The sequence below is a fragment of the Strongylocentrotus purpuratus genome, unplaced genomic scaffold (genome assembly GCF_000002235.5).
Source record: "Strongylocentrotus purpuratus isolate Spur 01 unplaced genomic scaffold, Spur_5.0 spur5_scaffold_14, whole genome shotgun sequence".
Taxonomy (NCBI): domain Eukaryota; kingdom Metazoa; phylum Echinodermata; class Echinoidea; order Camarodonta; family Strongylocentrotidae; genus Strongylocentrotus; species Strongylocentrotus purpuratus.
Genome location: NW_022145599.1, coordinates 7,917,306 through 7,944,701, shown reverse-complemented (window position 1 = coordinate 7,944,701; position 27,396 = coordinate 7,917,306). Strand labels below are relative to the sequence as shown.

Here is a 27,396-nt window from a genome sequence, read left to right as displayed (position 1 = left end):
GGAGTTTTTAAAAAAAAGGAGATATTTTACCTTTTTGTTCTGCTCAAGGGGGGGGGGGGGGGGGGTGTTGAGTTTAAAAAATAGTACTCGATCACTACCCCCCCCCCCCCCCCTGCCTATGCGCCGCTGAATATTTTCTCACGAATTGGGCACCCTCCCTCGACGCTGGCTGGATCCGCCCCTGCTGTAAATGTATATTATAATGGCTAAAATACATTTTCAAGTTTAAAAGCTTTTAAGAATATTGTATGAAATTTTAACTAAATAATGACCTACATCATTTTCAAGGTCAAAAACCTGTTCTTTACCCTTATATATGTCACATGCCAAAGCTTCATGCCTGGGTCTCGGAAGGCTTTCGGCACTGTACATAGGCCGATACAAAAAAGACAATAAGACCTAGACAAGAAGTTTTGGAGTGTGACATATATGAAATAAAGATCAACACTTCAGCTTTACAATGGTGTGGGTATTTATTTAGTTTAAATGTCATAAAATAGTTTTAAAAACATCCAAATCTATTCTAATCTCTTACTCTGGTGCCGTTACCGTCAGCCGAGACGTGCAAAATTTTCTTTTTCCATTTTGATTGTACGATTTGGAGACACTACAGCCTCATTATTGGTGGCTAGCCTCCTCCTTATTAGTCGCGGGCTTAATGGTCGCCAGTTTCAAGGGGCGTAGCATACCTATCTCGACTTTGCTGATATGCATGATAGCGAGTTGTGCAACATGTGCAGATTGTTTTTGCTTGATTATTGCAACATACTGCATCACTGACAAATAGGCTAGCTGAGCTGCCCAACAGACTTGATTTGCCATTTCAGAGCTATATCAAGTTTATGTATCTCTCGTCGTTCAGTGTATCCACAGCCAGATGCTGCAAGAATGTGATTATTAGGAACACGCTCTCAAAAAATGGGATAGCATGCCCAAGTTTCACTTTCAGTTGTAAACACTCGAGCACGAGCTCAACATCATTGTCATTGGGACTGTTGAGTAGATCTAGGCTTAAAATTGTCACTGAAAATACAAATTTTCTCAGCATTTGTAATGTTCGAAGAATCTCCAGCGGAAAGAACTGGCTGAATTTAAGGTGTACAAAAACATTTTACTCTGATCCATTTCAAAGCGAAAGTCAAATAAGGCTAAGCCGGAGCAAGTGGAGCTTTTCATCACAATTTGGCATCCAGCGAAGGGCTGCATCATCACACTGGGAAATGGCGGCGGACAAGGCTAAATTGCGATTTTTGAAGAACAGAGAGAGAAGAGCTCAACTAGATAAAGCTCCGCAGCAGAGTGGAGTAGTTTCACTGCAAATTGTTGGAAATGGATCAATCGATTGCCCTCCATCTGTGCTTATCATCACTGATACGTCTAGGTAAAGAATGAGTGTGTGTGTTCAATGGATAACACCAGAATCAGTGCTTGAAAATATAAATTATTATTATCCTAATCCTGTTGAGAGCAAGACAGAAGAGAGAATTAAAGAGGGAGAAAAGGATTGATGAAGGGAGTGTGAAGTGATGGTGAGAGAGAGGGAGAGTGATAGAAAGAGAAAGAGAGAGAAAGAGCATGAGAACATTGTATTCAAATTAATGATAGATTTTACAGTTCTGTGCAAATATGTTACAAATATTTCTGATATTACCAGAATTTTTGTTTCTAGCACAGTGCATAAAAATGTACACTGCCATATTTTTATGGAAGAAAATGAAAATAAAAAATGAAGCCTGTATATATGGCGAGCACTTAATTGTCACCAGAATATTGAAGATCATTAAATGATCGCCATTGGTCAAATTTGTTCATGTGAGCATGCGAGGTGGGCAAAAAAGTAAATATCAATTAAAACACTTGACAATTTTTATTTTTTTTTAAAAAGACCATTATTACTGTATATTAAAACGTGATTTTGATTTCCTTGCCCATTGATGTAATGTAATTTAAAGTATTGTGACCAATTCAGCTCAGGTGTGAATAAGGCGTACTTGGCCTAAATACAGAAAAAATACTGTTCAGATCAGATTGGACTAATATTGCTGACTTTGATATTATATTAGAAAGTTTTAGACTTTCTTATACAGGTTAATTAATAGATGCTATTTGAATTATGAATTGTTTTTAATGGTATATTTTGTTTTCTTTCCAGATATATTTTCAACTGTGGAGAAGGCACTCAGAGGTTGCTGATGGAGTGTGGGTAAGATTTTAAAAAAATGTGTAATTGAGTCTTTACTGATGTGAAACAATAACATTTGATAATTTTGTGGGCTGTTTTCTTAGCCTGTCGGGTTACAATGCCCTAAATATCAGTCGAGCAACTAAAAAAGAAAGAAAAAAAAAATAGAGAGATCGAGATAGAGAGAAGTTAGTTATTTTTGGAGGTACAGTGTGTAAAATCAAAGTACAGCAGATACATTCCGGTTGGGTGGGCGGGGCCAATGGGGCATGCTAATTGAGTTTTGTGACATGGTGTACATATATAGATGTTTGGGTTATTAGTTGTTTATTTGAAGGAGGGGGGAGGGGCTGTGTAGATTACATGTACAGTACTTCTTGTACTACCTAATACATCATTATTCATGTTATTCTACCATATTCACAGGACGAGGAATCTGTCAAAGCTTGAACACTTATTCCTCACCAGAATGTCTTGGGAGAATGTTGGAGGAGCCATCGGTAAGCCCTAGTAAATAAATGGAAAATACTTCATGATGCTGTATTTAAAAAGGACTGGTACCGTTCAGGGATGGCATTCTGAATTTGATGTTGTCTTTCATGTGGGTAAAACAACATGTATGTTGATTGTCATAGCAAGTCAAAATTAGGACAAGTCATTGATTGATATCTGTGCAAAGCTGGCTATTTTCATGTGAAGTTAAAAAAGGCATCTGTGCAAGCACCAATGTAGTATGTGATAATTCTGTGCAATTTTAGTTTCTTATAACAAATCGTTTTCTCCAACATTAAAAAGATAAAATTGCTTCAAAAGATGGCCTAGTACTATTTTTGTTTTGTTAGCCTCATTGAGCATTCACCAGTAGCTGAGATGACGAGTTATCCTCTTGCAATAAGAATATCAGTTTGAGCAATTATTGATTTATTGATAACTCTTCAGCATTCTTTCATTACTGATATTGAATCTTTCTTTTTTATATTCTTTGAAACTAGGCATGACCATTACTCTGAAGAACATTGGAATTCCACGAGTGACGATGTATGGACCACCAAATATGGTATGTTTTCATCTTAGTGGAATTTCAGAACAGATCTTGTATTTGATTTCAAGTAATTCATTGACATCATATTAACATGGCAGAAAATTATGGTGAATCCCTAAACCAAAGTAAGACCTTTTAATCTTAGAAAACAATGCAAATATATACCCATTTGCTGATATCGTGCATTCATTTTACAATACAATTTACAGATCATATCATCATTTTTTTTACAATTCTGCTAGAATGGTCTTCAAAATGTACATATTTGTTGTGAAAATAAAATGAAACCTTGTTTGGCTTGAATTGGATTCAGTCAACAAATGTTATTCCTGTTAATGATTGAAAAGTCTCCTTTTCTATTATTTTTTAAAATTTGAATATACATTCTTACAGGAGGAAATTTCCGGGCTCTCAATAGATAAAGCAGAAAGTTATTATTTGTTTTAAATGTAATTTATTTCTATGTTTTTTATTTGTTGCAGTGAAAAAAATACATGGGGGTTCGGGGAGAAATAGCCCCCGAAATGCCAAAAAGAGCCCTGTAAATTTGCATATAGTTCAGTGCAAAACAAATTTAGAATGTTATTTTCATGCAGGCAAGCTTGAAAAGTAGCCCCTGAATATTAATTTTTTTCCCTGATTAATTGTATGATTTTATTTTACAGGAAGAGTTCAAGAAGGCAATACAAATCTTTGCAAAGCATGAAGCTATTGACATCAGTAAGTATTTCATGTCAAGCATCCTACTGTCGAGTGAGGTTGGAAAGGCTCTTTGCAAAATTTAAGAGCGTTTATAAATGAATTCTGTACTTTTCTGTAAATTAAGCCATGGCAGTTTCTGTGTCACATAACAAGGGTGAAGGAAATATACAGTTTTTAAAGTTTATCTTGCAGACAAGATATACATGTTCATATTTGATATGTTTATGACAAAACCCTTGTCATACAAGTTTTTAAATTGTTTTTACAGTTTGTAATTAAACAAAATGATGTTTCTTTTGAAGCGTTATATTAGAAGTTGTGAATTTTTCACTTTATTATTCATCAAGACATATTTAACAAAAATATCCCTTTACAAGGATGTTACAAATGTGATTTTGCTGAAGGACTTTCAATTATGTATTTATTGTTGTTTTATTTCTTTTGTAGATCTGAAGCCTTACAGTGAAGGACCATTCATGAATGACACCATGGTTGTGACTGCTGTACCTCTCTTTTGTAAGTGTTTTTTAAGGCCATCCCCCAACACCTGATTTGGCAAATTTTCTCTAGACTGTATTTTGTCCAAGTCAGAGGTTTAGGGTTAACAAAATCAATTTGGCTTCACGATTAAAGGCATCGTTTAACAATGTTAAATCTGAGATTTATGACCCTAGGTGTTATCAGTGTCTGTGAAATGGCGTAATATTGAAGCCCTTCAAAATGATTATTTAGCGCGTCAAAAAAGTAAAAATCTTTGAGTGACCGGTTTTACCGTACTCATTTTCCCCAATAGACTGTAGTGTTTGAAAACCGTTAGGAAAACGCAAAATTTGATTTTGATTTCCAACAATAAATATCTTGATAATCAGACAGACGATCGGCTTGTAAAAGTCATTGGGTTCCTGACTGACCTAAAGCTTTATGATTATCATTGCAGCATGAGCTAAATCCAGGATTTAGATTCAGAATATGAGACAAAGTAACCCAATCCCTTTAAGAAATAGTTGTCTTATAGTCCGGTATCGTATCAGCCTCATAAAACAGTCTGTTCACAAAGTTAGTCATAGAACGGAAATTACTGATTGGAAAGTGATGCTGCAAAAGCATTTTATTCCCTACTAGACAAACAATTTCTCTTTATCTTATTAACTCTTCCCATCAGCGACCAAGAATGAAGACACAATTGTCTCAACAGAAACAGATGATAACCAAGGAGAAGAAGGCTGCTCCGAAACCAGTGACAGGGAAGATAATGTCTCCCCTGTGCCAAGTGAAGAATCAGGAGTCAAAAGGAAAGCCGCAAGCCCATTGGATGTGATAGCTGACATGAACGTAAAACTACAAAGCACAGGTGCCTGTAAGTGCTGAATAATCTCAATATTTCTGACAAGTTCCCAGGAACCTTAAATTTAGGTGAAATTACACAACTTCAATTAATACAGTGAAAGACATGATTAAGTGACTGTGAATGATATATACAAGGACACAGACATTCTCAAGAGTTGTTCGCGTGGTAAGTAACAATTAATGCAGGCTACATACACTACTTATACAATGCTCATATATGTGCTTCACCAGCACAGTTTTGTTTGTTGTTAAACAAAGCATTGCAAACCTACATAAATCACAAAGATAAGACCCTCTCAAAAAGAATGGCTTATACATTAAATGTGGAAGGAAAACTCAACTGATATGCATCAATCATACTCTGATAACAATAGCTATTTCTGTTTTTGTTTATTTTTGTTTTTATTTCTTTCTTTATATATTATTTTTTACAGCTGCAAAGAAGAGGAAAACGGAAAGATTACCAGATATGACTATTGCATATGTTTGCAAGGTAAGACAATATTTATCTGTAAAGCAATGCAGACATCAGAGACGTATTATGTGCTATATTTTTCTGTCTTTTTCTACTTTTACCTATATTTTTTCCTCCATATTTGTATTATTATGTATCCTTTGAGGGTAGTCATGCTATCAAGCTTTGCTTACTTTGTCAACCCTCCTTTTTGAGTTTTCGATTAGTTAATTTATTCTATTATATTCTTTTGTCATGTGTAAATTTGAAATGTTTGTTTGTTATATATTTGTAAAAATGCGAAAGAAAAAGGAAATCAAACAGAAATAAATAATCAAATCAAATCATTATTCCTCACAGTGGTAAAGATTAATGAATAAGTCACTGTGTATTGGAATGGGATTGATACTACTAACTGACTACTGTATTGATCACTACATAATAATACTTCTTGCTCCCTTTTTCTAGTTACATGATAAACCTGGAAAGCTACTGGTCAAGGAAGCTGTTCAGATGGGGCTCAAACCGTGAGTACATTTTACTTTAAAAAAAAAAAATCATGTTAACTCATATAACTTTACACAGAGGTAACAGCCATTTGGATCGTTACAGAAAATGTAATTGATCAATTTGACTGTTGGCTGACAAATATGAATCAAACAAATCAGATTTTTGCCATTTAGAATTGACAGGGAAGAGGAATTGTGGTGGGGTTATGAGAGGGGGTACCGTAAAGTAGTTGATATTTCTGTTTTCTTTTGCTTTACGTCAACATATTCTGTATATCCGTCTGTATCATATTAATTCTAATCTGCCAATCTATGTATTGATTCTCATATTTATTATTTTACATGCTTCTTTGGTTTAGGAATCTTCATTTTGAGCTTGTCAAATCTGGAAAATCAGTTACATTGGACGACGGTACCGTGGTACGTATGGTTATATGCAGAATTTAGAAATATATATATACGTGTATTGAAATATATATATTTCACATCTGGATATTTGAATGGGTTTTTAAAGTAGTTTGTCATTATTAAAGAATTTATTATTTGATGGAACTGCATATAGAAATGCAAAGACATGTGAATAATAAATAAAGTTACTTCATATTGCTCTGACATTATTTTGTTAAGAATGTATTTGGGAAATGAATAAGTGATTTGAATGAATTTATTATATTGTGTAGACCCTCACATAATGATTCATGTTGGTGATTTTTGTTTCTGTATGTGGCAGGTGAAAGCTGAAGATTGCCTGGGCCCAGTTATACCTGGCCAAGTTTTCATTGGTAAGTCACTTTGAGTGAACGATTTGTCTTGAATTTGTTTGATTCTCTCCGAGGCGTAACAAATTGTATAAAATGTAAAAGTTTTCCTATTATCTGTGCCTACCGGTATATGTATTTTGAAATACAATGATTAATTACTAGTTACATGTATATATAAAAATGCATACCCAGCATATATGTATACATAATTCCTTTTGTAATGTTGATATTAAGTCAATAACTTCAGTAGTTTGAATATACACTGAGATATTTTGTTAATGAAACATTAAAAATATATAGTTTCAATTATTATCGAAATTGAAAAAGTGAAAATTTATTTCCTTTATCTGTCTTCTCTGTTTGTTTTTCTATTTTAGTTCTGGAATGTCCATCAGTAGATTACATTGAGCCCATCGTGAGCAATGAGGTTTTCACCAGGTAAGCCATTCCATCTCTTATTCAACCCGTTTGACTTTTCAAAGAGAACCATTATACAACGACCGTTACAAACAATTAAACATCACATTCACGATACAATAAAACGTATAATAATTAAAATGTGGATAAAAAATGTAAAATAATTCATTGCGAAAGTGGGTATCTGCTAAACCAGAGGAGCCCTTAAAAGAGGCTGACCCATTCTCTACTTCTTTTTTAATACAAAAGTACCTGCAAAACCTATGGTGATATAGTGTAAACAAAAACACACAAAAGAGAATAGAACAGAACAAACAACAACAACAAGAACAAAATTTATTTTGTGTCTGTAATCAAGTACATGAGATGTCTTTTTATTTTCTCCAGTAAGATTTTTCTATATCGTCATTTGGAAATATTTAAGGATTGCAAATCCCCCTTTTTCAGTGGGGAGACAGTTCCATTCATTCTTACTGTTATTATAAAGACACACAATTGTTGTCATTACTTTTACAGGCATTTCAGTGATTGTGGTGAGGATGCAGCTAGCTTGGTTCTTCATATGTGCCCTGAGGAGGTCCTGCATGATGAGAGATACCAGCAATGGATCACCAGGTAACTCATCCCAAAACACTGATGTAGTTGTAAGGAGGCAATTAACAGAAGTAGGAAAAAGAAGGGAGTAAATGGAATAGCTATTTACCAATGAGAACATGAATAAACAAACCTATTTTTTGGGTTGACTGAAATTGTAGCAAACTACTCTAAAACCAGAAAGTTACGTTCATTTCGTGGGCGATCCATGTTTGCAAAAGTTGCATGCAGTAAAATTAAATGAATCACACCCCTGATTTTTTTTCTGATTTTTATTTTCTATCCACTCCAATTTCTTGCTGTGAAAGATGAAAGATTTGTGAAAGGTTAACGTCAAGTTTGCGGTTTTGAAGTATGTTTTTCTAGATGAAGGATTGGTAACGATATATTCTGCTTTTGGTATTTGTTGCAGGCAATGTTTGTCAAAGTTTGTTTTATAATCAAAATGGAATTGTCTTGTGCAGATTTGGAGCAACTGCGGAGCATATAATCTTCAACGAGTCGTGTGAAAGTCTGAGGTTAGACGCAAGTAGAGGGCAGCAGACATTACTCAATCAGCTTCATGAAGGCATCTTTCCAATTCTACCAACTCACACCTTGAAAGCCACTCCCATTCCTCCACAAATCAAGGTACATATATACATTTGGATGATTCTCCATGCAGTGTGTCCCATATAATCTATTGACCAAACTGCCAATTAGAGATTTGCATAGATTCATAATGATCTCATATTTCGAACATTTGAAACTCCCTTATTATTGGCCCAATTTATATCAAATTTTTGCCGTTCAATTTCCCCCTTTTTTCTGTACCATATCACAGAGTTATTGCAAGGGTTATATTGCCCTTTAAGGCCCTTGTAGATCCAAACAGATAATATGTAAATAAACACAATGGAAATTTGTCCACACAAACCAATTAATATGCTCTTTGTATTTAATATTGTGTGCTAATTATTGTTGCTATTCCACATTGCAGATCAATGGCAGTGAATCTATAGCTAAAGTGACATATGCAGAGATATACAACAAACTCCATCTCAAGCCAGCTAAAGGGTGGGAAAGGTGAGATTGGTGATAAAAATCATACCATAGAATTTGTTGTCTCTTCATTAAAGATGAAAGAAGTTTGATTAATTAAATGTGAAAGCTATTTGATTGTTCTCCCAAATGCATGCATATTTCCTTCTGCGTGGAGTAAATTATAAGTGAGTGCAATGAATGTTCAGATTTTACTGACAATTCAAGTTAATAGATCTGAAATATGAAGCATAATAGAAACAATAAAGTTACATCACCAGGTTTATCTATCATATCATCTGGTCAGAGCCTGAAGGTTGTCAAAGCTATAGTAAAGTATTTGAGTTAAAGCCCTTCTGGCTCTGAACAGACAATAATTTCTATCTAAAGAATCTTTCCAATTCCTCTTTATTACAGTATCATTGGATAGCCAGGGTGCTGATTTTATATGCAAGCATTGCAATAACAACCTTGGACTAAATATTAAAAACACTCAGTAGTTAGCTCTCATGGGGAATTTAACACCATTCGGGTGTTTACCCAATAAGAGGTGCTGTCAATCACCAGGATTAGCCTTCAGTTTTATGACCAGCAGGCCTTATGTAATGTACTGTGTTTTCCACCATTCCTCCACATGGTAAAGTCATTATCTCACTTTTCCCTCACCCGGAGATCTCCGATAGCTAGGGGGTATTTCTCGATTGGCCTACGGGTTCGCTGTGTGTAGACCTAATACAGGTACACACGTTAATGATTTTTATCCACCACGTCTGGTGTCACCCAATTATGGCCTTCTGCACATGGAAACTGACGAGTGACTCCCTTCAAAAAAGTATTATACATGTCCATGTAGCAGCTTTCTTGCTTTCCAGGAATGATCTCATTCTGGAATTCACAAACATGGCTAAAAATCAATGTTTAAAAAAAATAAAAAAATCTTTCAATTGATTTCCAGAGACTTCATCATCTCAGAAGACCGGCAGAGGTTCCTTGACGAGCTGGGACCGTTGAAAGGGTTCCAGGAGAGTCTGAAGACACTCAAAGCTACACTGGAAGAGACTAAGAGTGACCACACTGAGTCAACGGAGCAGAAGTACCCTGAGGTGGTCTTCCTGGGGACAGGATCAGCCATGCCTAACAAGGCTCGTAACGTCTCAGGGATACTTCTCAATTTCAGGTAGTAATAATAATACAGTCAAACCTGTCTTCAGCAACCACCCAAGGGAAACACAAAAAGTGGTCTTTGTAGACAGGTTCCTTTAGTACATGTTTCAATTAGAAACCATTTTCAAGGGAAACAAAACATGTGCTTGTTGTAGACAGGTGGTCCCTAAAGCAGGTTTGACTGTATTGGATATTTTGATATCGCACCTATCCACCAAGCAAGGTGCTCAAGATGCTCCAACATGACTCCTGCTCTGCTCTGCTATTAATTTCAGTGCTCACAGCATTCAAGGAATTCTTTCCTACCAGTACCAATTTAACAAATTTAACAAATGTAAAAGGTGAACAAGGTAATAATCTCCCAGTTTGGACGCACCTAGTGATTGTAATAAGCACTATATAAAAACTTTATTATTATTATTATTATGAAGTAAATATATATATATTATGGGCCTAAGACTACTATGTTAATTGTTTGTATCTTTATTGCCATTTGGAACAGAAATATCACCTTTAACCTGATTTGATTATTAGCTGCAATAACAAACAGTGATTGAAATGCTTGAATACAGTATGGCAGAGTGCCTGCAGAGTGCAATCCTTGAAGAACCCAAAGCTATACTATAGAATCCCTGGGCCCCGTCTTACAAAGAGTTGATATCAATCGCAACTATGTATAAGAGATATGAGACTGCAAACTTGCGATTGATTGGAGGACTTACGATTGATTTGGATCTATCATAACTCTTTGTAAGACGGGGCCCAGGAAATACTACATGAATCATGATATCTAAAGGGTTGCTCAATCATTATTTCCTACAAACTTGTCTACATTTATTACATTTGTGATTTTCTGTTTGTAATTTTCTTGCTTAGTGAGAACAAGTCAATGATCATGGACTGTGGAGAAGGAACGTTTGGTCAGCTGTGTCGTTACTATGGTGATAAAGTTGATGGTGTCATGGCCAGCATCCAGTGTATCTTCATCTCCCATATCCATGCTGATCACCATGCGGTAAGTATCTGTTTCAAACGGTTTTAGGACACCTCTCCCCTGGTCATCCACCCCTGGACATCCACCCCCCGGACATCCACCCCCGGACAACTATCCCTTGGACAAATACCCCCCATACATCTACCCCCTACGACAACCATCCTATAGGACACCTACCCCCCCGGACACTATCCTAGGGGGTAGGTGTCCGGGGGGGGGGGGGGGAATAGTTGTCCTAGGGGGTAGTTGTCCTTGGGGGTAGTTGTCTGGAGGTAGTTGACTGGAGGGTAGTTGTCCGGGGGGTAATTGTTGCGGGGGGGGGGGGGGGAGATAGTTGTCCGAGAGGGCAGTTGTCCTAGAGGGTAGTTGCCCTAGGGGTTAGTTGTCCTAGGGGGTAGTTGTCCTAGGGGGTAGTTGACTGGGGGCGGTTATCCGGGGGATGGATGTCTAGCGGGTAGGTGTCCGGATACGGTTTCAAACAAGTAGTCATTCATGCCAATTTGTATAACGTCTTTTCCACTGGATATAAAGCACATTGGACGCCACCCATGAGTCAGTGTTATAGTTAAAATCTTGACAAGTTATACTAAGCAGTGACATTGTGAGTTTGATGAATGCGTATGGTTTCAGAACAGATGTGTCTCCAAAGTCTGTTTGAATTGTACGTAGAGAGATGATCAGTACTACAAAATCAAAGAATAGTTTTGAAAGACATGCTGAAACTTTTCTTCTAGCATTCATTCAGAGTTAGATCCTCTTCCCTTTTCCCCAATGAATTGTTGTGATTTTGACTTTGTATTCTTTCATCCCACTTCAATGAGCACAAGATGAAAAGCTTCAATATGTCATTAAAAGCTAGAATTTATCTATTATTTTCTTCATTATTCCTCGTACATGATGTAAAATTAACAACAATTTTGTAACTTTTTGTTTTAGAAAATGGTCGGGAGAGTATTTATTATTTGATAGCATAGATATAATTTGCTCCATTTGACAAATACTGTACTCAGTTTGAGGGAATTATCATGACAAGTTGATTTTACTACCATTTTGTGTGTAAACACACAAAGAAATGTGAATGGGACAGCAGTATTATTTCTTTCCTTCCTTCCCACCTTTCATATTTCTATTTACTATTTCTGTGATCTTTTGATTTGCAGGGTCTAATCAATCTACTGAAACATTGGAAGAGAGTTACAGTAAGTATCATCTATGATTTGCTTAATCTTATTGAATAATCCACACATGTATGTAGATGCTTAAAGGTAAAGACCAGTTATGGTCATGCAATTGCATTGTGAAAGAAACGTGGAATCGATCAGAAAAGGTTGATCATCTAGCATCTAGCATCTGCAAGGTTCTGGAATCATCAAAATGATAAGAAATTTGGCCCATTCTTCGAAAAGTTACAAGCACTATACACAGAAAGATGTATATGTATACTACCCTATATCTCTCACAGACCATGAGAGAAACAAATTTACCAAATATATGAATTAGTAGGCGGTTTCCCGGCAAATTTTTTATCATCATGTATTAGTCAAAACATTCTTTCACATGATTGGTAATGAGAGCTTCCATTTCATTTTTTGAAATTGGGGCGTTTCCAATACTGGTCTTTATCTTTAACACACATGCTTATTAATCTCAACTTTCTTCTGGTGATGATGACAAAAAAAAAAGAAGCGAACTGTTACAGAATCCAACAAATTCACACTGAGTGGTGAAAGCTTCAAATAACAAATGTGTGTGAAACAAATTTGCTTTAAAATCCATATTAACTGTGTAATCAACAAAATATAATCAAGGCCATTGGTCTCTCAGAGCTGTGATAAAATTTTGTTGAAACTTGAAAGGTACTTGTTGTCAAATTTGTAATTTGAAACTTTAATCTTACTTTTAAATTACTAATTTGTAACTTTATTTTTTCTTGCATTTGGATCGAATTCAGATGATTCTGGGAGTTAATTAATTATGATTGGTCCAAAGAGGATGTTTATCTCTACTATGAGACACTAGCTTTCTGTCATATATTGTCATTATTAATCTTATACTTTTTTTCTTGAATTTGAATAGAAGTCAGATGATTCTGGGAACAATCTGATTCTGATCGGTCCGAAGAGGATGTTTATCTGGCTCAATCTCTTTGACCAGCACTGTGAGTCGTTCATCCATAGAACCAGGTAGGTCTGGATGTGATCCCATTTTCATAATAACATGAGTTTCCATGTGTTTGCATAGACCACCTTCTATTTACAACATACTTGTGTATCTTTAAAAAAAATACCTGGTATCCTTACTTTTCTAATTTCCCTTTCTTCATCGTTTTGAATTTGTTACGTTCTTGTTTCTTTTTATGGTATATTCATTGAAAATCTGTGTTGTAGCCATCAATTTGAATTGTACAAATTTGTACAAGTGATTGAATAAAAATGAAAGTAAGTGAATCTAGTTTATTTTCAAGAGAACTAACAAAAGCTGAGTGTGTCAGAACATCCAGGATTTAATACACTCCTATATAATTATTACAGTCCTAGGGAATTTGTTTTCATGGCTTTCTTTATATATTTTTGAAGGTTTGTGGAGCTAGCAGACCTGAACATCAACCAACAAGGAGAGAGATCAAGACATGAAGCATCACTGCTGTCAAGGTTTAATCTCAAAGAGGTAGGTAGATCACAACAAGAAAGATATGAAGGAGAAATTAGTATTATGAAAATTGTTTGCATTAGTATCTTTGGTAATAGACCAGTTCACTGTGAGCACATGTTCCAAATGACCCCAAATATCAAAAGATCTTCAAAACATGAAGAGGTCCCACTTTGTACATTTTGAAATAATCACTCCTACAGCGATGGAGGTGCTACATAAATAGCCTTTGTTTCCCATTTTCAAAGAATACTTTCACCTGTGTATCATGGAGTGCACTGCTTGTGCATAAATGAATAATGGTTACATAACTTTCATGAGCATGTATCCAGTATTTTGTCTCTGTGTATTTCACAATTTGGTCTGCAATGACCTTTATCTGCTCATGCTCAGACTGCAACCGTGAACTGGCTTATTTAAGCCCAGTTCTTATAAAGTATATGATACTTCGTATGTCCAATGTACCATCTTCTTTTTGCAAAAGATGAATTACCACACACAACAAAGTGTATATCAGTTTGAAGGTGTCTATATTGCGCTTAAGCATGTTTTTGTTTTTTTCATGCTGATTTATTTATTTATGCAACTATATTGTTAGATATAGCTGATATGAGGCAATTTCAAGGTGTATAGGCAGCATCTAATGATATGTTTGCTATGTCATACAGTTCAACACAGTGTATGTGAGGCATTGTGCTAATGCCTATGGAGTAACACTCACGCATCAAGATGGCTGGAAGATGGTCTATTCTGGAGACACCATGCCTTGTGATAACCTCATCAAAGCAGGTAACTTCATATATTAAAGGGGAAGTCCACATTGAAAATAAATTATTCAACAGTGATAAAATGCCATCCATGTTTTTCAAAATACTTCTACAATTAATATGCATCATTGAAATATTAATGGAATTTATTGTAATGAAAGAAAGTTTTTCGTTTAATTCATCTGGTAAGAAAAAAGACTTATCCCAGGGCAATTTTCCTCATCCATTCATGGGTGATAAGACATTTGATATTTTATTCAAATCTAAGCTATCAATTGCACTTTGATACAACATACAGGGAGACATATTTAGAAAAGACAGGTAAATAAGCACATTAACACAATGAAAAGTACATACATTTAAGAATTCAAAAGTTTATATAATTTGATAAAAAGAAGATCAGAAGCCTACAATGAATAACATATTTAAGTGTTTATCTTCATCAGCATATAAATTGGATAGTATTTATTGCACCATGAACTTCCATGGCTGCACAAAAAATGTTTTTTTTAAATAATTTTCAAGTCAGAATGTGATCTTATTTGTATTTTCCTGTTGATGTCAGCACCGCCATTATTCTTCCTTTAATCGACCAGGCCGAACTCACTTTGACTTTCATTTTCGATGTGCCTGCCAGTAGTTCCGCGTTTGTTCTTGTCAAATCCTCCACGATGGCTTGACCTGAGCCCTTTAATTTGCGTCTACTTCTTATTAGCTCTTCCTTTGATTTGTAGGACATCATCTTGGCTATGATGGCCTTTGGGCGCGAATCTGAAGATCGCGTCGTGTCGCGTTAGCAAATGAGCGATTTCCTTGCGGGTCCTGGATTGGTCCTTCCTGCGGACGTCCCGATACGCGATGCAAGCGGTCTAGATCAGTTGGAGCTAGATCTACCTCCGATGCTTCTTGCGATTTGACAGACCAACTGGTCGGGTGTTTTCATTCGGTGTCTCTTTAATACTTAGGATTTGAATATTATTACGCCTAGAATACTGCCGAAGCTGGTCTAACTCACGAGAAACTCGTGTTGTGTCTTCTGTAACCCTTTCCAATGACTCCTTCACAGCTTTGAACTCATGAAGCCTTTCTTTTACCGAAACCTCCAAGTCATGAAGGCGAGCAAGCTTTTCCTCAATTAGATCAGAGCTTCACTTCTCCATGTTGGTAACAAGGCGTACCAGATATAGATAAATCTTGATTCAAATTAATTGCATGATATTAATCATAACAGGAAAGGGAGCTGATCTGTTGATTCATGAAGCTACTCTCGAGGATGGTATGGAAGAAGAGGCAAAGAAGAAAAGACACAGGTAGGTTTACATACAAATTCTGTCATAATACGTTTGATGATTATTCAAGGCAACTTTACCATTACTACACAAGATGATGTCAGGGATTAAATGCCCTTCTGACCAGTATGTTTCAACTTTTTCCACATCAGTCTCACACACTGCTTTAATAAAACAATTTCTCATGAATGAATGTTCAGTCTCACAAACAGAATGTGGTTTATTTTCATTACACTCCATGTAAAAGTGATGTTAAATACTGTAGGTCTTTACCAAGACCCATATCATGACTCAATAAAAGAAATATTTCCCATGTCATGGTTTTCTAGTTTCTTCAATAGAGACATTAATAGAGGATATTGAATTCATAATCCTTACCATTTTTTAAAAATGTGATATGTTAGAGCATGAAATATTTCCATTTCCATTTTAAATAGTGCAATGTATCATTTGTCTTGGAACTAGTATATACAGTCAAACCTGTCTATAGCGACCGCCCAAGGGAAAGCAAAAAGTGGTCTTTGAAGACAGGTTCCTTTAGTTCATGTATCAATGAGAAACGGTTTTTGAGAGAAACAAAAAATATGGTCTTTGTTAAGTTTTTAGACAGGTGTTCACTAAAGCAGGTTTGACTGTATATTAAAGTAGGAGCTGACATTTATTCTAGCTCTTATTTCATGAATTACCACCTTCAATATATGCACACTGTAATATATATGCACACTTTATATATATATGCACGCTTTTTGTGCACACTTTATATACATGTATGTGCACACTTTAATATATGCACACTTTATATATATGCACATTTTATATGTCTCTTCTGATAGCATGATCTCCCAGGCCATTGAGGTAGGCCAATCCATGGAGGCCAAGTTTCTGCTCCTGACTCACTTCAGTCAACGCTACCCCAAGGTACCCCTCATTGAGACGTCCTCCACCAGCAAGATAGGCATCGCATTTGATAACATGAGGGTGAGTAGAGGAACACTGCGTCAGCCATTTTTTATTTGTACACAAAATAAAATAATTTGTATGAAGGTACCAGCCTCAGACTCATTGTAGGATTCTTGTTATTTCCTGGATTCTTAATTTCTTGTAACGTGTAGGATTTTTCTCTTTCATTTTGTTGCGTAATACCGTAGTTTTGGATAATGACTTTCAAGTTTATAGTGTCAAAATACTGGAGTCTGTATAATTCATTGTATTAATGATGACAAAATGTGACTTACATATTGTTCTAAAATTTCTAGTGTATCAAAAAGTGGGGGATCAGCTCTTAACAGTCAATATGTTGTAGAAAAGAAGCGTGAACAGGCAAATAGAATGTATTGTCAGAGAAAAAACAGAAACAACCAGACAGATGTTGATAGAGATAGACTGACAGATAAAGGGATATGATAGTTCTGAAAAAGACATTAATTCAGACAATGAAACATAAAGATGTAGAGAAATGCAGACAAAGAAAAAAGAGAGAGAGAGAGAGAGAGAGAGAGAAAGAGAGAAAGAGAGAGACATAGAGAGAGAAACACACAGACAGACAGACAGAGAGAGAGAGAGAATGACAGACAGGGAGACAGACAGACAGACAGACAGAGAGACACAGAGAGAGAGACAGAGAGACAGAGAGAGACAGAGAGGGTGGAAGAAGAGTCATTAAGATCATAGGCAATCTCAGCCCAGGAGAAGCATGCTGGTATTAATTTGTCAATGGTTCATGCAGAGTATCATTCTTCCCAGCGAGCCCCCATGAAGTGTTATAATTAATGAGTGGAGCCAGAGCTCTCCCATTTATTCAAACATCCATTTCTTTTCCCTTTTTTTTTAATTTATAGGTTTCATTCTCCGAGCTTGACCTGCTTCCTCAGTTCCTTCCGACCCTCAAGTATCTCTATGCAGCTGAGATCCAGGAATTAGAGGTCCTCCGGGAAAAGAAGGCAGAGAGGAAAGTCATCAACAAACAGATGACAAAGAAGAAGATGCCTTCCACATCATGACATATGTGAATGGAACCAAGATTCTTTGCTATCATCATCATCTATAACTTTCCAATCAACATCAAATGCCCTCTTTGATGGAAGCTGGAACACTTGAAAACTTGTTACCTGAAATTACTCTATGAATGGAACCAAGAAGATACCTTCCACATCATGACATATGTGAAGAGGCATGATTCCTTGCTATCAAGATCTATAACTTTCCAATCAACATCAAATGCCCTCTTTGATAAAAGCTGGGACACTTGAAAATTTGATACCTGAACCTACCCTGCATCAGGGTTAAAGTAATGTGTTTGTCTTGTGGTAATGATTCTGTACCAGCTGACAGTTTGAAACTCTCATCCCAAATATACAAAATAAAAAATTGAACTGGTACATGTTTGTGTTAATAACTCCAACATAGAATTTATGAAACACTCATCCCAAATTTTCATTAAAACGTTGGCCAATTCCAGGAGGGGATTGGTCTGGTTTTTAAGTGAGTTACAATAACCCTGGTTAGCTACTGAAATCATTGCTTTTTTTTATAGAAATTTGACTGATAAAATGTGTTTTGAAACAGGGCCCAGATTTGCAAAAGTTGCACGCCATACAATAACTGAATCACAACACTGAACTAGTATAGGGATGCTTTTATTGAAGAAAAAATTGGCCTTTATAAACAATTAACAGAAGTTTCATTAGATGAAAGTTCCTGGTACATGCATTACAATGTACCATGGGAAATTGTTCAATACTTGATTTTCCCCTTGGTTCGAACATTGAAGAGTATTTAGTAAATAGTGTAAGATAAAAGTCCCAAATTTAATTTGCTGATTTTGGATTAGTTTTCATGATACAATTAGAAAGCCAAATGTGAGAAGTCTGTTTTAATGTCTTTGTATAACAAGAATATTTTTGAGATGTTTATACATGTATTTATATTGAAGATAAATCAGAGAGTAATAAAATGACATGAAATATTCCACTATATCAGATTTGAAAGTGTTTTCTTTATTGAATACAACATTCACCATATGGAATGGTCAGTGAAAACAATACAAAATTCAGCATTTCATAAATACAAAGTGATAAATTTACAGAAAAACAAAACAAACAAAGAACAATTTGTTTTAACTTGGTAAACTCAACTGTTACGGTTAAATTCTGATCTGAAAAGTGACATAAAGTTATTAACACTTAAAGGTTATAAAGGGTAAACAGATATTCATAATGCTCATTCAGATGTAAGGTGACATGCAACAAATGGGAGAATATAAATAGTTCCATGCAATTCAAAATTTAAAGTACATAACTCTGTTATCACACATGGAACTGTAATCTTTGTGTAAAGGTAATTGTACAAGTTCAAAATATTCTGGGTTAATAAACTACACCTGACAAAATGTAAGTAGTTTCCAGGCAAAATTCAAAAAGGAATGCAGGAATGTTCATACATGCAGTATCAAAAGAACCATCATATTAACATCTTTCATCTGTAGTTGGCATTAAACAATACCTTCTTTGCATCAGAAAATAGTTGTGTACTCAACAACAGTGTGTGTATTTGCCTCGTGAAGAAGAGGTCACAAGCTTTGAGCAAAAGAAGTAATTTTACAATGAAAAGAAGATATGTTCACCTTTCCACAATCACAGTGTACCAAAGTTCTTGTTTATGAAAATAATTCATGCACATACATACGTCATGCACAAGAATAGATGAAAGTATTTATTGTAACTTCCATTTACAGCATACAGTTCATATTATACGGCTTGTAATAATGATAATAACAATAGTGGAGTCTTATATAGCACACATGTTTGGCACATTGCCACTCCTGGCGCTCCATTTTCATTACCCTGGCTTTAGCATGGCTGCCCTTACGGTAGCAATATGAAGTTGTTGAATACCAAACACCACTACTCTTTTGTATACAACAGTAGCAGAGGTTCATTATCCACCCTTTACATATTTAAACTAATTTCTGACATAAGCACCTCCATTCCATCCAAACGATCTACACTCTTTGGCTTTTTACACATGCACACATCTTGATAAGATTACTTAAAGTACAAACATCACACAATTTTATGTACAATGGCTTTGAAATCATTTTATGCAATTTTAACCATGCAAGTGTCATTGACAATCTTGCAAATTGAAAATTGATTATGGATTTAATCCAGTAGCCAGCAAGGCTTGAATTGATTAAAAATAGTTGTTTAACTTTATATGCACTGTCCCACATATCTTTTCAGAACAAAGGCAACATCAAGATGCAGATATGTTGATCTTTGAAGGGTCAAACTCCGACCCTTGGAATGGTGACCCCTCAGCATTCCAGGCTTTCCTTAGAATGTTTTGTGTTTCCTAGAGTGAATAACCAAAAAAAAGGTGACATGTCAAAAAATACAGTTACAAGTCTCTCAATATGAAAATGAAATGGAGAGTATGATAAATGATTTGGGTAATTATAATCTGTTCTTTTTAATTTAAAAGGGTCCTTATATACATGATGCAATGAAAATAGGTAACAACGTTTTTGGAAAATTATGGATGACTGACGGAATGCCAGCTATACTTTTATATCATTTATAAATTGGTTTACAAATATATTTCACTTGAGCTTAGGAAGATGATTGGAGTTTTAATCTTGTCTTGCGCATTTGAAATACTTGATTACCTTTCCTGACAGACAAAAGACTAGTTTAAAAATTATCTAATAAGCTTTAGCATACAGAATGTATAAATCCTTAAAAGCCTATCTGCACTAGTTTGACCAGGATGGATTAGACTTCCCTGCATGGTCACTGGCAGGTGATTATCTCATCAAATCAGCTCTCAATTAACATTAACAAAAGGGGACCATGGGGGACCAATGGTCACCAATTAGACATTGTTTGCTATATAGAGGGTGCAAGTAGCTATAAGTAGTGCAGTAGGGGGGCTTTAATACCTCTTCTTTACTGGATGGTTGACCCTGTCTCTTGCGTTCCATGTCATACATGACACGTTGGTAGTCTGCCTGGGAGTCGTCGTCCATCTCATGTACATACTGGGTATTATCAATGCTCTTCTGATCGATCTCTGGCTCACCTTCTAAAACGCCCTTCCACCACATCTCTCTCCTCTTCTCAAAGTTCAGCTAATGAAATGAAATGAAAATTAATTCAATAATAATAATAATAATAATAGCTGGTTTTTATATAGCGCTTTTCAGGACCGAAGGCCCTCTCAAAGCGCTCAACAGATATATATATTATTACCCTGGTCATCAGATTCAGGCTTACCCGCACACAATGTATGCACATTCTCCACTCCCAGGGGAGCATTTCTACAAGTGCACACTTGCTAATCTAGGTCAGAAGTACATGTAGTGTGGATGGTTGGGTTTCTCTTCACTAAATTGTTGTACTTCTTCCATCATGTTACAATATCAGCTTCAAGACAAGGGTATTGAATCAAATATAGATGCTGACCATTTTCTAATAAAGAATTTCATTTCGGATGGATGAAAATAGATGTTTCCATGGATTATCAAAAATGGTACTTGGGTGTGGGAAGTGCCAATAGGCCAAGTTTTCTTTTCCTCTCAACAATCCTCAGTCACTCTTATTCTCTTCTTTAAAGGAATGAGAGGGGCTTAGTAAGTTCATTTCACATTAAACCTATGCAGAAGCTGCAATCCCTTTCAAAATAATTTGCTAATATGTGCTATCCAGATCTGTTGATCGATGCACATTGTCATCATTGTCCTTACCTGCACACAGTTTCCTGGATCCAAGCTCCAGATAGTTTCCTCTCCTTTGATGTTCTCCTTGAGTTTACCTTCAACTAAAATCTTCCCACCTTGTCCATCCGAAGGACTTCCTTTCAAGGCAATCTAGTTCAAAGGAACACAACAAAGAGGGTTCTGGCAGTCAGCTTAAAGTCATCGTTTACCAATGTTAAATCTGCGATGCATGGCCCTACGTGGTATTAGTGTCTGTAATATGGTGTACCGGTAATATTGAAGCCCTAAAAAAATTGCGCTTTAATATGATCATAAAGTGCCTTAAAAAAGTGGAAATATTTAAGTGACCGGTTTTTATCATACCGGTACTCATTTTCCCCAATAGACTGTAGTGTTATAAAAACCTGTTAGGAAAACAAAAAATGAAATTTTGATTTCCAATCATAAATATCTTGATAATCAGACAGGCCATCGGCTTGTAAAAGTCATGGGATTCCTGACTGACCTAAAGGTTTATAATTATGATTGCAGCATGAGATAAATCCAGGATTTTGTTTCAGAATCTGAGGCAATGTAACCGAGTCACTTAAATGGTAATCTTGAGTATTGGTTGTGGCATTGCATTTCGAGAACAATAGCTAAAGATAGTTCTGACTCATTCATTGTGCAATTGAAATTTATCTGGACCAGCAAATTCAAAATTCAAAATTCTCCAACATATATTGGTCCTTCATTTTTAGTTTATGAAGTCTCAAAACCCCCCAAGAAGAAAAAGTTTAAACAAAGATCTTTATAATACTAATTAAAATAATTTATGTTTTTATAGGTAAACCATTCAGGAAGCTACGAATACAGGGCTTGACAGGGCTTACCTTAATAAAGTCATTCTTGATATCAACTGAGAGTTGTTTTGCTTTGGTAACTGTGGGTGGCACAAAAACCTTCAGGTCTACATCTTTCAATGTCTGTGACCAGGCATAGTTATCTCTCGAAGCACCGTTGTATGTGTCTGCAACATTCAATTTATGTCTGAAAAGAAGAAGATGAACAGTACTTAGCTATAGTAGTTTCTATAAACATTTCAACATAATAGACTGCTTTGATAAAAGGAAATGGGAGTATACATTTACTCACCAAAGTTATTTAAAAGCAAATTTCTTTAAAAAAAACTTACACCTACAAAACCATTATCCCACTCTGTGCCTCTTTTGGCACTTGTAATACATATATAAATGAATGATCAACATTTAAAGATTAATTAATGATAATGTTCATTTAATTAACCATTTCCCTTTAAAAAAATCTCATTTGCTACTCTTTCTATTATGAGATCTGATAGTAGGAGTTTGGAATAATCGATTGTTCCATTGTGAAACCTAAAAATACATAATTCATTAGCAATAGCATATGCACCTTTGTATACCAAAGTGCTGTCCAAATAAAAGGAATATGTTACATGGTTATACCTTTGAGCTGGTTTATCAGGAGCTGCTGATGTCTTGCCTTTGGTACAACACCCTGTGTCAGCTATCACCTCACCCGTATCTGGGTTCAACCTCGGACCGCTAGCCCCTGCACTGGGGCTAGTGCCTACAGGTGATGGGCTAGCTGATGAAGAAGAAGGGCCACCTGAGGGGCTGCCTGGAAGATCAGTTACTTCAGTAGTTGCTGTGACTTCCACGATAGACTCGACTACTGCAGGTACATCTGTTCAATGGTAGATTGAGCAACATGCAATAAACATTAATTTTCTGACTCTCTAACAGAAAAAAATTCCAACTCTAAAATAAATATTTCATAATTTTTAAAGTAAAATCCTCTAATATCCTATTTCATTGCTGATCATACACGAGATGACCAGCTTCTTCAGTGGCTGTTGTTAATTTTACCACAGATTCTTTAGACGCTGGTACAAATGTACAATACAACTGGTTGGCATCTAGGTTAGGACAGACACAATGAAACCATACTGGAAATCCTCTTGAAATTACTTCTTAGACCTTTAAATGCTGAATATCATATGAGATCACATTATGAACAGAATCACCAATAAATCATGTTGGCAACATACACAATTGTTCAAGGATAACTATTGGTGGATTGATGTAATATGAAACCATAGCCATCCATGAAATAACCATAACCATGAAACTAATCATTACCATCATTAAATAGGTTTAGTTCAGACTCTGTCTCTGAGTCTTCTAGAAGCTGTCAATTCTTTCGATGGGTCTAGACAAAAGGTTGGGCATTATAGTTTAAGCAAGTATTTATACTGTAAGTTGTACCAATCTATCACAATAATATACTACGTTTCCCTCTCCAGCATTTCAATCTGTCTAAAACTCTGACATATGCTCTGGCGACACTTGTTAAGAGTTTTTTATTGTCTAAGACATAATAATAAGGTTAGGACCAATCATGGTAGCTCTTATTAGGGGTTTCCTAGTTTTATGTTTAGGGTTAGGTAAAGTGTTAGGTCTAGGGTTGGAGTTAGGAATTTGGTTAGTGCAGGGAATTGATACAGAAGCTCAGAGCAATTTGCAGCAGAGCATGTATCACACAAATGATCTGTCTCTGTTTCATAGTGTAAATCTTACCAACAGAAGGTTCACTCGTTGCTTGTTTCTTTTCCTTTGGTCTACAGGCTGGATTTTCTGTCCCTTGAGCAATGCGTTCATATTTCATAAAGGCCTATATAGAATAAAAACAAAGGGATATTAAAAGCCCATCATATTTTTTATGACAGTGATTGTCTAATGACAAATTACATGCCTCTGAAAAAGAATCTGAAATTAACATATATTAAGCAAATATGAGAAGACATACATTTCACATTTGACATATCTGGAAGATACAAAACATTTTATAAAATTAGCCTATTGATAGTGAAATATGCTGAAAAAATGATAAAGTTTACTAGATAAGCATCTAACATTTATGCAAAGCTTTGAAAAATGGAAGCATTGAACTACAGGTACTTTTTCAAACTTATTAACAAAACAAAACATCTTCAGATACTACTGATGATTCATGTTTAACTATCACTGGCATGATAATCATGAACTCAAGAAGTAGGCTTACCTGCATGACGTGTTTACGAGCTACGCCTGGAGGGAGACCCATGGAATCGTTCTCATGCTTCATGAGGCGATAAAAATCAGACCTGAGGAGAAAAGAAAGTTTTTAGTATCCCTCTAAAGAATTAGTTTTACTGCATACCTCTACCCTTCACGATGAAAATTGAAATGGGAAATTGGCTAAGATAAATTCCTGAATATAATCATGTTTCATTTTTAATTTCATAAATGTTCTGTAAAATTTTATTTGAACTGACCAGATTTTAGTTGTTATCCTACAATGCAGTCTATTTGCATTTTTTAAATGAGCACCTTACCGAGAGCAGTTTCATCACATTTAGAAAGTGTAACAAGAACCCATTGAACTTGAAACATGTGCATGTGCATGTAATTTTTGTAATGATACTTCAATAATATATCAATATATACTGTACATACCTAACTAAACATAACAAAGCAATAAAAATTCAAACTTTTTTCAAAGTTACTGCTTAACAGTTCAACAGGGTTGTGAGAGAAGAGAGAGAGGGGGAGAGAGAGAGAGGGGGAGAGAGAGAGAGAAAGAGAGAGAGAGAGAGAGAGAGAGAGAGAGAAAGAGAGAGAGAGAGAGAGAGAGAAAAGAGAGAGAGAGAGAAAGAGAGAGAGAGAGAGAGAGAGAGAGAGAGATATCACTACAATTGATGTATTATGTATTTTTACCTGCGATATAAAAATTCAAAGACAACATCAAGGAATCTGTCTATCTGTCGCTCATTTTGCATGATGTCACCAAGATTGCCGTCATACCGACCACTGGGAGTGTTCTCCATTTCTTGTAATACAAAAATTAAAAAAGAGAAGAAAATAACAACATTGTAAATTTCTACTAAAAACAGATATTCACTTCTTATTACCTGATATAATCCAAGATATGGGATAAAAGGGTGTGTGTCCACACACTTTACAACAATAGAGCTGGCAGATTAACTGATTCTAAATTAAAGATTAAAAGATGAATTATTCATTTATTTGGTGCAGTCTTTAATGAGAGGATTTAGGCTAGACCAAAAATTTCTGTCTCTTATTTGGGTAGTGTCAGCTCTTCTCTTTAGAGATAGAAGCCGACCAAAGGGTCTGCTCTGCAAACTTTGTTGGCACGATTGTGCCACCAGACTTTCGACTAAAAATTTCATTTTAGCGGATTCATATCCGATACATTTATTCTCGAAAATTGGGCCTTAGCCTACACATCGGTTCCACTTACCAGATTGACTACATGATGCGTTAAAGGGTCTTTATTCCAGATTTTCTTCATCAAAATTGAAATCCGTGTTAAAATTCTTGCAGCCGTATTTTAAACTGTTACTTTGCATGAAGGAAGATCAGGATGACATCATCCATTGACATTGACAGTTTAAAATATGGCTGCAACAATTTCAACACGGAGTTCTATAGTACAAAATGTACTCTAAATACATTAAATAAATTACACACACACACACTCTCTCTCTCTCTCTCATATGATAACGTTCTTATTAGTTGTTGGTTGCTTTTTCTTACTTCTATGATCCGCACGAGGAACAGAACAGATTCAGAAGACTGTGTCTCGTATTTCGTAATTGTCTGAGTGAAATTTTACATAAAAAAACCCCGATTCTTGGATTGATTAGCATCACGTAACAAAACACTGTTTTTACAAATTTTCGTCATGCTTTGTACTAGGGTAGTCTACGTCTAGTAGTAGAGCAAGAGAAGTGGATGTCTAAATGACATGTTTCTTACAAGTACAACTGTAACTTATTCCTAAATTAACGATAAATATCTGAAACAACTAACACAAAGGGCAATATCTGGGACTACACTTTGCATCAAGCTCATAGAAATCATTGTCTTAATCTTGTTTCTGGCATAAACATTGAACACTGGAATGTTTTTTCTGTTTTGAATAATGTTTAGTATTGTATTCATTACCTATTTCTTGGCTTGCGTGTCCCTCAGCATCGAATCAGCGCTCATAAGAAAATAGAATTCTTTCCACAATATTAAATTTCACAACCTTGATAATGTAGCGCAAGTGAGAAGCGTAACGCATTTAGCAATGCGGAAGTCGAAAAGTCTTGAAGATATATCTCAATGCGCGTGAACTGTGATATGTTGTGCGCTGCTGCTGAATGGCAGCTCTAGCGCTACTATATCCTGCGATCGCATGTACGTATGTGCTATATGTCCGTACGTGCAGCGTAAATGTGTAAAACCAGTAAAGGGCCAAGTGAGTGAGTCATCTTCAAAGTCCGTCTTGTTCTGTCTTGAGGAAAGAAAGACTGTGGTAAAACCATCGTTATGTGATATGGTACGGGTAAGTTGTCATGTTTAAAGGGCTATTATTACCAAAATATGTTTTGTTTTTCAGACAATGTGGTTTTTGTGTGTCTTCTTTTCTGAATGTCTGCGTGAAAGTGTTTGTTACTTTTGCTGTCAAATTTGGGTGGGGGCTTTCTTCCACCAAATTGCCGGGGGCCGGACGGGCGAAGAAATGGGTGTTGAATGCCTACGCGTTCTGGCTGGAAATGATAATGAGCGTTCTCATGATTCCATCAAATCTATCATGGAACAACTATTTAAAACATATGTTGTGTCTAATTTGCATCAAGACAATTTGCATTTGTAATAAGTAAACTACGGTAAAATAATAAGTAAACTACGGTAACAATATCTAATAAGTTAAGACTG

General features: G+C 35.7%; 2 protein-coding genes across 2 annotated transcripts; one reads left to right on the top strand and one right to left on the bottom strand.

Annotated features, from left to right (window-relative positions):
- Nucleotides 1–667: 667 nt before the first annotated feature.
- Nucleotides 668–18,864, top strand: LOC578654 (zinc phosphodiesterase ELAC protein 2). Its single transcript, XM_003727084.3, has 24 exons — nt 668–1,381; nt 2,153–2,203; nt 2,609–2,682; nt 3,175–3,239; nt 3,890–3,944; nt 4,374–4,442; nt 5,089–5,283; nt 5,708–5,766; nt 6,196–6,254; nt 6,596–6,656; nt 6,967–7,018; nt 7,375–7,435; nt 7,931–8,029; nt 8,473–8,638; nt 8,988–9,073; nt 9,984–10,205; nt 11,069–11,207; nt 12,347–12,385; nt 13,263–13,369; nt 13,763–13,853; nt 14,504–14,624; nt 15,834–15,912; nt 16,725–16,869; nt 17,730–18,864. The coding sequence occupies exons 1-24, from the start codon at nt 843–845 to the stop codon at nt 17,889–17,891; spliced, it is 2,796 nt and encodes a 931-aa protein (XP_003727132.1). The 5' UTR covers nt 668–842; the 3' UTR covers nt 17,892–18,864.
- A 2-nt stretch (nt 18,865–18,866) lies between these two features.
- On the bottom strand, nt 18,867–26,777 carry LOC100893318 (nudC domain-containing protein 3). Its single transcript, XM_003727085.3, has 9 exons — nt 26,638–26,777; nt 25,387–25,498; nt 24,692–24,773; nt 24,208–24,301; nt 23,074–23,314; nt 22,480–22,636; nt 21,635–21,757; nt 20,831–21,019; nt 18,867–20,244 (listed from the first exon to the last, which is right to left on the bottom strand). Exons 2-9 carry the CDS (start codon nt 25,494–25,496, stop codon nt 20,146–20,148), a joined length of 1,095 nt encoding a protein of 364 aa, XP_003727133.1. The 5' UTR covers nt 25,497–25,498; nt 26,638–26,777; the 3' UTR covers nt 18,867–20,145.
- Between the last annotated feature and the right edge of the window lie 619 nt (nt 26,778–27,396).

Coding starts and splice junctions, on each gene's coding strand:
- LOC578654 (XM_003727084.3), top strand. CDS start 843: ATGTATCTCTCGTCGTTCAGTGTATCCACAGCCAGATGCTGCAAGAAT. Junction 2,204..2,608: donor AGGTTGCTGATGGAGTGTGG/GTAAGATTTTAA, acceptor CCATATTCACAG/GACGAGGAATCTGTCAAAGC. Junction 4,443..5,088: donor GACTGCTGTACCTCTCTTTT/GTAAGTGTTTTT, acceptor TCTTCCCATCAG/CGACCAAGAATGAAGACACA.
- LOC100893318 (XM_003727085.3), bottom strand. CDS start 25,496: ATGGAGAACACTCCCAGTGGTCGGTATGACGGCAATCTTGGTGACATC. Junction 22,637..23,073: donor CCTGATAAACCAGCTCAAAG/GTATAACCATGT, acceptor TCTTCTTTTCAG/ACATAAATTGAATGTTGCAG. Junction 21,020..21,634: donor ATCCAGGAAACTGTGTGCAG/GTAAGGACAATG, acceptor TCATTTCATTAG/CTGAACTTTGAGAAGAGGAG.